The sequence below is a fragment of the Culex quinquefasciatus genome, chromosome 2 (genome assembly GCF_015732765.1).
Source record: "Culex quinquefasciatus strain JHB chromosome 2, VPISU_Cqui_1.0_pri_paternal, whole genome shotgun sequence".
Classification (NCBI taxonomy): Eukaryota; Metazoa; Arthropoda; class Insecta; order Diptera; family Culicidae; genus Culex; species Culex quinquefasciatus.
The window spans coordinates 76568019-76580239 of record NC_051862.1 but is presented as its reverse complement, the minus strand read 5'-3'; the positions used below and the strand labels follow the sequence as shown (position 1 = coordinate 76580239).

General features: G+C 34.3%; 1 protein-coding gene across 7 annotated transcripts in view; it reads left to right on the top strand.

Annotated features, from left to right (window-relative positions):
• The window catches only part of LOC6036748 (kinesin-like protein unc-104), a 111544-nt gene that overhangs the window by 67140 nt on the left and 32183 nt on the right, over positions 1 to 12221 (top strand). For 4 of the 7 annotated variants that reach the window (XM_038257977.1, XM_038257973.1, XM_038257975.1 and 1 more), the window contains exons 3-8: positions 177 to 601; positions 765 to 1020; positions 1295 to 1297; positions 4079 to 4242; positions 11556 to 11695; positions 12121 to 12162. In XM_038257977.1, the coding sequence (XP_038113905.1) occupies positions 177 to 601; positions 765 to 1020; positions 1295 to 1297; positions 4079 to 4242; positions 11556 to 11695; positions 12121 to 12162 (1030 nt within the window). The remainder of the gene's footprint in view (positions 1 to 176; positions 602 to 764; positions 1021 to 1294; positions 1298 to 4078; positions 4243 to 11555; positions 11696 to 12120; positions 12163 to 12221) is intronic. The other 3 variants (XM_038257976.1, XM_038257979.1, XM_038257978.1) reach the window with 2 other exon arrangements.

Sequence of the window (12221 nt, the reverse complement as noted above, 5' to 3'; positions counted from 1 at the left end):
TAGCACGATCACGACGATAAGGTCGTCTAGCCTCACCTGACTCTATTTAACAATAAAAAAAAAAGAATATTTGGTAACGGAAGAATATTTATCCTTTGATTTTATTTTTTTTATTTATTCCGAGAAGTTGAAACAGAGAAATTACTCGAAAGTAACCCGGCCTCCTTTCTTTCCAGCCCCGCGATCCCGAGTTTTCCACCCAGGAGATGGTGTACTCGGACATCGGCGAGGAGATGCTGCAGCACTCGTTTGACGGGTACAACGTGTGTATATTCGCGTACGGCCAGACCGGCGCCGGCAAGTCCTACACCATGATGGGCAAACAGGAGGAAGGCCAAGAGGGCGTCATACCGATGATCTGTGAGGATCTGTTCCGCCGGATACAGGAAACCGAGTGCGCCGACCTGAAGTACTCGGTCGAAGTTTCGTACATGGAAATCTACTGCGAGCGGGTACGGGATCTGCTGAACCCGAAGAACAAGGGCAACTTGAAGGTGCGCGAACATCCGACGATCGGTCCGTACGTGGAGGATTTGTCCAAATTAGCCGTAACGTCGTACCAGGACATTCACGACCTCATCGACGAGGGCAACAAAGCGAGGTAATTAATCATTTCTCTCTCTCCTGGGAGAATGTTTGCTTGCTAGCTGTGTTGTGCGACTAACGAGCGACTAATGGTGATTTGCTTTGGTGGTTTTTCCCTCCCTCCCTTCCGTCCTGTGAAATGCCTTCGATAACTGGAATGCTGCTGCCCGCCCCTGTAGAACTGTTGCGGCCACAAATATGAACGAAACGAGCTCCCGTTCGCACGCTGTGTTTACAATATTCTTCACCCAGAGGCGCGTCGACAAGATGACGGGGCTCGAGACGGAGAAGGTCTCCAAAATCAGCCTGGTCGATCTGGCCGGCTCCGAGCGGGCCGACTCGACCGGGGCCAAGGGCACACGCCTCAAGGAGGGCGCCAACATTAACAAAAGTTTGACCACCCTTGGCAAGGTCATTTCCGCGCTCGCTGAAGTGGTGAGTGAGGGCACCATTTTTTTTCTGAAGGGCAAGGGAAAAAGCTTATTTTTTAAACATTCAACACTACACAATTTCTCTCATTCAGCCAAAATAATCGACCACACGTTTTTTAATATACCTCTCAATTTTTATTCACCCTCGTTGCGTGCCAATAAAACCAATCCATCATCACACACATTTTATCGACAACCACCTCTGCGCGAACCCTCTTTCACCTTTGAAATAAAAAAAAAATCCAATAAAATCATCACCATTTTTCGACATTCGCCAGTCGGTAAGTACCTGGAAGTGCGCGCGTCTCACTCGCATTTTTTTCGCTTTTTTTAAATTGTGCACCAAAAATATCGGCCCAACAAGGCAGCACACCAAATTTGATGGAGCAAATCTGCTTCAAGCAGAACAAGCGCTGACTCTTATTTTTTTGCCCGTTTAATTCATTTTTTTCAGTTTTGCGTGAAATTAATTGCTTTTGTCTTTATCAAAACAGTGCCGATAAAACGGTTGCAGTGTGCTTTTTGCTTTTTGTGAAATGAACAAAGCGAGTGATATTATATAATTCAAAGCTATTGTTTTAACCCCAAAGTGAAAATGTACAAAAATTGCGCTTCAAATAATTTTGTTCTTCATTTTTGCGTCTTCCACAATCGACTAGCATTTCAAAAAAATTGACACCCTCATAAATACACTCACTCACATTCGTTCATTCATTTTCATCAAACAAAACTTTTCGTGTGAACTTCCCGAGCAGACGGAAATAACTTGGGGAGGTCAGTTTTTGATATTGTGAGAAGATCGAAATATGTTATTGGGATGATCGGATTAGTTGTTAAAATAACAAAAATCAATAACAAAGATTTGTTCGAAGAATAACTCAAACTGTTATTATGTTGTTATTGCAATAACAAACCAATAACACAGAAGGAATCATGAAGGAATAACAAGATTTGTTATTTTGTGCGGAGAGGTGGAGCAGCATAATAACAAAAAATGTTATTGAACTAGTATGTCTCCATAACAAAAAAAGTTATTTTTTTGGTTTATTTGTAATTTGCAAATAAACCTGCAGTTGCCATAACTCCTCTGTACTAGTCAGGGCTGCAGAGTCGGGTACCTCCAAGCGACTTTGAATCCATACTTGAAGACAACTCCGACTCTGGATGCAGGATATGACGTCAACGACGACTTCAGCTCTCTAAAAATACCCGACTTCACAGATTCCGACTCCAAGTAAAAGTTGCTGAAAATTTGCTGAATCTGATGCAGTCTCCGAGGTCTCACTCCAGCTCGAACTTCAACGTCAGCTCCGACTTCCTGGCTCTGTGAAAATAATAACAGTTTTTGTTATTCACACTACAAACATTCTCAATAAATAAATCAATTCCGTTAGGAAATATAACAAAATTAAAAAAAAAATGAACTCTCAAAAGTTAATTTTATCGGATTAATTTTAGCTTGAAACCCCATTTCATGGTGAAATAAATGACCCCGATAAAATTGGTCAAAATTATTTCAGAGTTCTAGCCAATTTTAGTAAAATCCCTTAGGAGGTATATCAAATAATAAAAAAACCAACTTTCGAAATTTCAACTTTTTTGAATAGTTTAAGCTTAAGGACCCAATTTCATGGCCAAAATAATAACCCCGACGAAATTGGTCAAAATTATCCCATAGTTCTAGCCAATTTTAGCAAAGTCCCTTAGGGGGTATATCAAATAGTTAAAAAAATCAACTTTCAAAATTTCAACTCTTTAGAATAATTTTAGCTTAAGGACCCCATTTCATAGCCAAAATAATGACCCCGACGAAATTGGTCAAAATTATCCCATAGTTCTAACCATTTTAAACAAAGTCCCTTAAGGGGTATATCAAATAATTAAAAAAATCAACTTTCAAAATTTCAACTTTTTAGAATAATTTTAGCTTAAGGACCCCATTTCATAGCCAAAATAATGACCCTGACGAAATTGGTCAAAACTATCCCATAGTTCTAACCATTTTAAACAAAGTCCCTTAGGGGATATATCAAATAATAAAAAAAATCAACTTTCATAATTTCAACTTTTCAGAATAATTTTAGCTTAAGGACCCCATTTCATGGCCAAAATAATGACCCTGACGAAATTGGCCAAAAGTATCCCATAGTTCTAACCATTTTAAACAAAGTCCCTTAAGGGGTATATCAAATAATTAAAAAAATCAACTTTCAAAATTTCAACTTTTTAGAATAATTTTAGCTTAAGGACCCGATTTCATAGCCAAAATAATGACCTCGACGAAATTGGTCAAAATTATCCCATAGTCCTAATCATTTTAAACAAAGTCCTTTAGGGGGTATATCAAATAATTAAACAAATCAACTTTCAAAATTTCAACTTTTCAGAATAATTTTAGCTTAAGGACCCCATTTCATGGCCAAAATAATGACCCTGACAAAATTGGTCAAAATTATCCCATAGTTCTAGCCAATTTTACCAAAGTCCCTTAGGGGGTATATCAAATAATTTAAAAAATCAACTTCCAAAATTTCAACTTTTCAGAATAATTTTAGCTTAAGGACCCGATTTCATGGCCAAAACGAAACGAAATTAGACATAACTATCCCAAAGATCTAAACATATTTAACAAAAGAAAAAATTATAACAGATTGTGTTATGGACACTTAGAAACTTTTCCATTTGTGCGATTTAAGGTATTTTTTTTCTAAGTCAGTATACTGAACGAATAACAAATTTTGTTATTAGGAGAGTTTTTGAAATGTATAACATTTCCTCTTATTAGCGTGTTATTAAACATTTTCAATATAATATCACTTCAATACCAAATTTTGTTATTTTATCAGAAACTGTTATTATTTTTTCTTCTTGAAGTTGAACTTCAGGATAAAATAATAACACTCTTTGTTATTTTAACAGGATTTGTTATTGAAATATTATTAATTTTGTTATTACCGTCTGCCCGGGTTTTGCTTTATTCGTGTACTAACAGGAAAATCGTTTGCAAATTGAAATCGTTACAACCTTCTAATGCACTTTTTTATCCCACATCCACAAAAAAGGCCTCCAAGAGCAAAAAATCCAAAAAGGCCGACTTCATCCCGTACCGCGACTCGGTGCTGACCTGGCTGCTGCGCGAGAACCTCGGCGGCAACTCCAAGACGGCGATGATCGCCGCGATATCGCCGGCCGACATCAACTACGACGAAACGCTGAGCACGCTGAGGTGAGTTGGGTATCTTAAGAATAAAAAAGGGTTTTTTTATTTATCAAATATTTTGGCATGACAATTTTTTTAGGACATCAAACACAAAAACTTGTCGGTGATTATTTAAATGACGTACGATAGTGGATTCTTTAGATTTTCTCAATTATTTTTCGAGATTTTAAATTTTGTATTTTTTTATTTGGATGGAGTTTTGTCGATGCATTTTCATATATCAAATGCTGAGCTGTTTATATTATCGATAGTTTCGAAACCCCGCCCGAACAGACGGTAATAACTAAATTCATGCCATTTCAATAACAAATACTGTTAAAATAACAGAAAGTGTTATGGAATAATCTTGAAAAATCCATTTTTGCATAAGAGTTCAATAACAGTTTATGTAATCATAACAAAAATTGTTATTGGTCTGATATTGATTGACAGCAAAAACAACTTGAGAATAACATTTTTTGTTATGGAAGAATAACTCCAAACGTTATTGGGATGATCGGATTAGTTGTTAAAATAACAAAAAAAAAAATAACAAAGATTTGTTCGAAAAATAACGTAAAATGTTATTAGTCTGTTATTACAATAACAATCCAATAACAACAGTATTTTCAAATAACAAAAAATGTTATTCCCACGTTATTTCCGTCTGCTCGGGCGAGCTGACGGAAATAACTTTTAAATAACATTTTTTGATATTTGAAAATACTAGGCCAATAACATTTTATGTTAGTTATAAAAAGATTTGTTATTCGTCGTTATATTTTTTTTTTGTTATTGGATTGTTATTGTAATAGCAGACTAATCACAATTTTAGTTATTCTTCGAACAAATCTCTGTTATTATTTTTTGTTATTTTAACAACTATTATAGTTCTTCCATAACAAAAAAATGTATTCCTAAGTTGTTTTGGCCTTCAACTAATATCAGACCAATATGAAATTTTGTTATGATAACATAAACTGTTAATAAACCCTTGTAAAAAAATGGATTTTTCAAGAAGATTCCATAACACTTTCTGTTATTTTAACAGTATTTGTTCTTGAAATGGCATGAATTATGTTATTACCGTCTGACCGGGACACGCAAGAATCCCGAATCTCATCAAAATTTGACCACTCCACCTTTTTTGGTACCGCCTCAAAGTTATGCGATTTTCCCTAATTTTTCAAAAAACCATCGTTTTCAAATGGCCATATCTTGAAAACAACAAATGACAAAGCAATGCTCGACTGCTACTATTAAAGGAAATTGGACGCTGAATTGAATGGCGTCGATTGGAATCAAACTTTTGAGCATTTTGAGTAATTTTAATCTCTACATGCAATTTTCTCAATATTCATGCGATTTAATTTCAAAAATAAACATTTTTGTGTTCCCCATACGATTTTACATAACAATCATATTTTTCTTGGTGGGCAAATTGAAAGCTTGCAGGTGCAGAATTTACCAACCAAGCGCTCTAAGAAAAAGTAATCCACCTATGGGGTTGGTACCTTCCTCCTTACCAAAAATGCGTCGGACAAAAGATCAAGAAATAATTGGCATCTAGCATCAAGCATGGGGTTTGGTACGGAACCAACTAAAACCATAAGTTAATTGGTTATGAATTGGTACAGGATTGCCAAATCTTCGAATTCTTATACTCGTTGGATAACTCTTTCAATTACCTAACCAATAATGGGTCTGTCAACAAATCCATAGTTTTCATACAGATAAGTCAGATTCGGCTGCAAAAAAGTATGTAAATATCACTTAAGTGGTCATAACTTGAGACAGGGTTGCCAGATCTTTAATATTTTGGACTCGTTTGAAAGTTGTTTCGATTACCTATCAAAAAAATATAACATGCAGGCATTTGTTACGATTTACGGTATTTTTTGTAGCAATAATCTGCCGTTCTACGCATAATTGTCCCATGTTCAAAAAAGTGCAACTGAGAAAAACGCGATTGAAATTTTTCGACCGATTTCTGTGTTTCTACGCATAATTGTCCCGTGGGTTCCTATTCGCCCTATGTGTCCCTAATCGCCCCAGTTAGCAGTTTATCACCCTTATTTGTGATTCTCTTGCTATACAACAGGTAAACAAGGCATAATGCTTAGTAAAACTAATGATTCCGTGTAAGAAAATACTTGGTGGGACAATTATGCCTAGAAGTTCAACGATGGGACAAACAGACTTGGTGTTGTTTTTGATGAGTTTCCGGACAAAGTTCCAGATTTTATGTGTTTTTCTTAAAGTACACATCAGACTAAACTTAAAAATGGCATAAAGTCAAAATCGTCAAAAACTGACATGGGACAATTATCCGTAGAACGGCAGTAATGGTGCGAAAACTATTTTTTTACATAACTAAGGCTAGTGATTTTCACGGCAAAAATATCAAAAGTACGCGGCATGCCAATTACAAAACATTGAAATTTCGCGGCAATTTCACGGTACTCTGAAAACTGCTCAAAATAAACGTTAAACTGTATTCTTTTATTAAATTATTAACATAAAACTGTCTTAAAAGTAAGCAGTAGTTTTAGATACAAAACAAGCGTTTAAAACACCCTGACACAAGTAATTTATTTGAAAAAAGGAGTATTGAATCAATCTTTTTTTTTAAACAAATTGAAGAATTTCCGTCAGTTGAATTCTAGATTTGGTCTTACAAACAGATGTAAACATTGAGGGTATCCCGGTTACTCTAATGAACATTGACATTAGGTGTGAAAGGGATACACTCAATGTTAACATTTGTTTATAGGACCTAATAAAAAAAAGTCAAGAATATATGATTCAGCTGTTTTAATTTTATTGAGGTTTTATAAAATTAATTTGCTTAAATACCTCCAAAACGAAGCAAGTAATGAACCTCTAATTCATCAAGACTAGAAGCATTTTAATAAGTGCTATACAGATTTTTTTTAAATTTCTGCAATTGGGTAATTTTTGTTTTTTTAAAGTTCAGGCAAAACTTCATTAAAAGCAGTTTTTACATTTATTGATGATAAAAGGAAAATATAATGTATTGCAAAATGGTTAGCAAATATAACTTCAATATGTATTATTTTACTACTCAATTGAATCAAAACACATAATTTATATTCAAAATATTTAAATACAATTTGTTCCTTGTTGTTTAATATAGTTGATTATTTAAAATAAATTTTACCCAAATTTAAAACAAAAAATGTATTTTTACGTTTTCTTTTAAAGAAGTGTTATTAATGTTCTTTTAAAATCTTTTTGGAATTTTGTGGAATAAAGAAACTATCTGCATTTTGTTGAATATTCTAATGAAAATATCTTCAAAAAATAATTGTAGATGAGCAATTCTCGCTGAAACCGTCCCACTAGATGCACATGTTCTCAAATCGTTACGGCAATGTTCTCATTCGATTCAGCGCACCAAAAAACCATTAAAACAACCTTCGAACCAATGAAAAAGTCAGCCGTTAGCCACCTGTAAATAAAAACTTGTATTGAACTATGGATTTTTTCGAAAAAATGCCCTAATTTGGAGAAATGATATCTCCCAAAATACATTACCAAACATCAAAAAGTTATATATCGTTGGAAAGGTAATCGCGAGGGCTTTCTATCGCACTTTGAAAAACATTTCAAAAATTATTTTTTCAAGGGTAATTTTAAGGGTTTTTGAGAAACTTACTCTTAATTTTGAATTTTGACCGTGTTCGCAACCACTTATCATTACGCAACCATTTTCATTCAAAAGATTGGAAGATTTTGCATAAAATCAACTTGAGAAAAGTAGTGTAATGAAATAGTTTTAGTATAGTTATTAACGGATGAAAGAAATTAGTAAAATTTCAGTTAAAAATAACCAAAGCTCAGACTTCAGAAATGAACCTAATTTACAGTCAAAACAAAGCAGGATTGTTTTTGAGCCGAATGTACAGTCATCTGAGGCAAATCTGGACATATAGGATGAATAGGGACAGCTATATCAACTATACTTTCACTCATCAGATCATATTTTTAAATTGATTATGTAAAAACATACATAAACAAACAAGTTTCTAAATTTTATGCAATTAAGTACTCTGAAAACTTATGGCCTTACTTAGACTGTAGTCTTGATTCGCCACATTTCACTGAAGTAATATTTTATGTACAGAATTTGTTTTGGGAAGATCTGCTTTATTTGTATAACCTCAATTGTGCACAAAAAAGTGCAATGTTGAAATCAATATTTTTTGATCAAGTTAAAATTTTATGGAGCTATTGATACCATAAAAACAAGCAAAAAACTCGATTTTCGTCCAAATCGGACCAAAGGTTTTTATTTGACACCACCCCAAAGTTTCACTTTTCTGCAAACAATTTTAAAAACCTTCATTGACAAACTGCGATATCTCTGAAACCTGCAATCCGTACTATGTCGAGTCAGAACTCACTAGAATGATAATTAGACGTGGAATTAATAAGTGTAGTCTGTTTTTCAATTAAAACTTTTTTAAATGAATCCCATTTTTTTTTTACATAGAATAGAGAAGACGCACCTAGTGACAATCATTTTGTCACCGATGACCATAAAATATTTTTGATTCGTTGTATATACCAAATGGTACCCTTATCACTTGCTTTCAAAACGTAGTACTAGAATTCACCTCAAATTGCTTTTATGTCGAGAACCAGGCAATTACCCTAAAAAATAAGTGCGTAGCTTTGCCCGGTGTATGGGTTAAAGGGATTTTTAACTTTTTTTTATTGTTTTAATTCTAGTTATTTTTTCATTCAGTTTTCAATTGGGGGCAGTTTTTAATCTCAAATTAAGGTAAATTTATCGTAAATTGACTTGTGTCTAATGAAAGGGCGTAGTCCAATTTGGACGAAAATCGAGTTTTTTGCTTGTTTTTATGGTATCAACAGCCCCATAAAATTTTAACTTGATCAAAAAATATTGATTTCAACTTTGCACTTTTTTGTGCACGATATACAAATAAAGCAGATCTTCCCAAAAAAAATCTGTGCATAAAATATTACTTCAGTGAAATGTGGCGAATCAAGTCTAAGTAAGGACATTAGTTTTCAGAGTACTTAAAAGCTAAAAATTTAGAAACTTGTTTGTTTATGTATGTTTTTACATAAACAATTTAAAAATACGATCTGATGAGTGAAAGTATAGTTGATATAGCTGTCCCTATTCATCCTATATGTCCAGATTTGCCTCAGATGACTGTACATTCGGCTCAAATACAATCCTGCTTTGTTTTGACTGTAAATTAGGTTCATTACTGAAGTCTGAGCTTTGGTTATTTTTAACTGAAATTTTACCAATTTCTTTCATCCGTTAATAACTATAGGAAAACTATTTCATTACACTACTTTTCTCAAGTTGATTTTATGCAAAATCTTCCAATCTTTCGAATGAAAATAGTTGCGTAATGATAAGTGGTTGCGAACACGGTCAAAATTCAAAATTAAGAGTAAGTTTCTCAAAAACCCTTAAAATTACCCTTTAAAAATAATTTTTGAAATGTTTTTCAAAGTGCGATAGAAAGCCCTCGCGATTACCTTTCCAACGATATATAATTTTTTGATGTTTGGTAATGTATTTTGGGAGATATCATTTCTCCAAATTAGGGCATTTTTTCGAAAAAATCCATAGTTCAATACAAGTTTTTATTTACAGGTGGCTAACGGCTGACTTTTTCATTGGTTCGAAGGTTGTTTTAATGGTTTTTTGGTGCGCTGAATCGAATGAGAACATTGCCGTAACGATTTGAGAACATGTGCATCTAGTGGGACGGTTTCAGCGAGAATTGCTCAGATCTGTTATGAAATACTTCTTTTGATATGTTTTAATTAAATAAATAATGTTCAAATGCATTGAGTAGCGATTTATCAATTAAATATTTCAAATTTCGCGGCATTTCACGGTATTTCCCCAATTTCACGGCCAAGGGTGAATTTCAAGGATTACGCGGTTTCCGTGAAATCGCGAAAAATCACTAGCCCTATACATAACTTATAAAAGACTTATCAAAACTCATCGAAATCTTATTTTGGAAAATTAATTAAATTTTTAGTGATAAAAAAAGGCAAATAAAAAATAGGGATATTTTCTGCGCGCCTATTTTTTGTCTTGCTCACCTTATTGAGAAAAGGCTATTAAATCACACGAAAAAGAAACATCCTTTTTGACCTCGTAGATCCACTTTCACGTATACATATTGACTCGGAATCAAATTCTGAGCAAATGTCGGTGTGTGTAGGGATGTGAATGTGTGCACCGAAAATTTTCACCCTATTTTCTCGGCACTGGCTAAACCGGGTTTGATCGTTTTGGTCTTTTGGTTTTGGTCTTTTTTAAAATACCATTCCAATGAGCCCAAAAGATGAATTCTAGATTACTTTTTCAAAGCCACCAATGCGCTATTGATTTCCTATGTACATACTGCCCCTGATCGCATAAATGTCCCATATGCATTTTCATCACTTTTGAGTTATTGATGCAGTTTCGTTAAAAATCGTGTGCTCTTTCCAAAAAGCCTATAACACCCAGTACTTTGTTCTAGAAATCAGGAGGAAATCCAGGTTTTCCGTGGAAAATTAACACGTAGCCTTATGTGTGGGACAAACTTCAAATGCGTTTTTCTCAGCTTGCTGTTTTTGCATATGGGACATTTATGCGAACATGGGCAGCATAGGACCTTTTGAAAAAGTAAGCCTATCAAAAGTTAAGAGCACTTGGATCGTAAATAAAGGCAAAAAATAAGGTCTCAGATAATTTGATGAAAATAGTATCGGATATTTAAAAAAAACCTTTCAAATACTTACAAAATGTATAAAAGGTAGATTAAATATTGTTTTTTTTTCCGAAAAGTATTAAACATTACTAAGGCTATCAATTTTTGGTCAACAAAAAACCGTCTACTGTTGAGGAATTATTTAGTTAAGTTTTGGGTTTTAAATACTAAAAGACAATAAATTCAGTACAATAATCAAAGTAGTCAAATCGCTTTGCAGGTGTCGGCCTAAATATTCTCTGGAGCACAAATTATAAACTGTGACCTCGCTTGTAGATGCATTTTACAACGATGGAAAATTTCTGGAGATTTTTACCATTTAGGTCAAATCATCCAACTTTTCAATGCTTGGTTTTTGGTTGCTTTTGATTCTTATTCATTCTGTGCTCTGTGCTCTCTTGTACTAAGCCGGTTTTCCTATGTAGTTAGCATAAGAGAGCACAGAAGCATCGAAATATAAACTAGAATTTTATTTTAATATCTGTTCTCGTTTCTTTCGTTTTTTTAAACTTGGGAACATAAATATATCATTTTTTTTCTTTTCCTTCCTTTTTCCAGATACGCGGACCGTGCCAAACAGATCGTCTGCAAGGCCGTCGTCAACGAGGACGCCAACGCGAAGCTCATCCGCGAGCTCAAGGAGGAAATCCAGAAGCTTCGCGAACTGCTCAAAGCCGAGGGCATCGAGGTGCAGGAAGGTGAGTTTTGAAACATTTTTTCCTCTTTTCTTACAATCGATATCTCAGTTGACAATTCCCACTGTGAATTGAGGCATGAATCATTCCCTCTTTTTTGAACTTCAACGAAAACTTTCGTTCCTCCACTCATTTGGCAAATAGACTTTCGGACCATTTTCACTCGTTTTTATTCTTTAGTTGTTGATTTGTTTTGTCTCTCTCTCTCGGAAAAAATCGCTCGTCAAAATTTCAAAATCACCCTTAAGTTTGTCATCTTCGGAAACAAATAAAACAAGCAAATTTACTAATTGGTAGCCAAACTTAATTCGTCCTTCGAACGACACGCAATTAAGTGCATTTTAATCGAGCAAACTATCTTATCGTTCGAAAAAAAAAACGAAAACCATGCCGAATTTAACCACACTGTACGTACACTTTTCCTGTAGGACCGGACGGTAAAGTGGTTTGTGAAAAGCGAGATGCTAATAGTAAGTAGAACGTCGAATGCTAAGCAAAAACAAAACCAACAAAAAATACTTCCATTTTA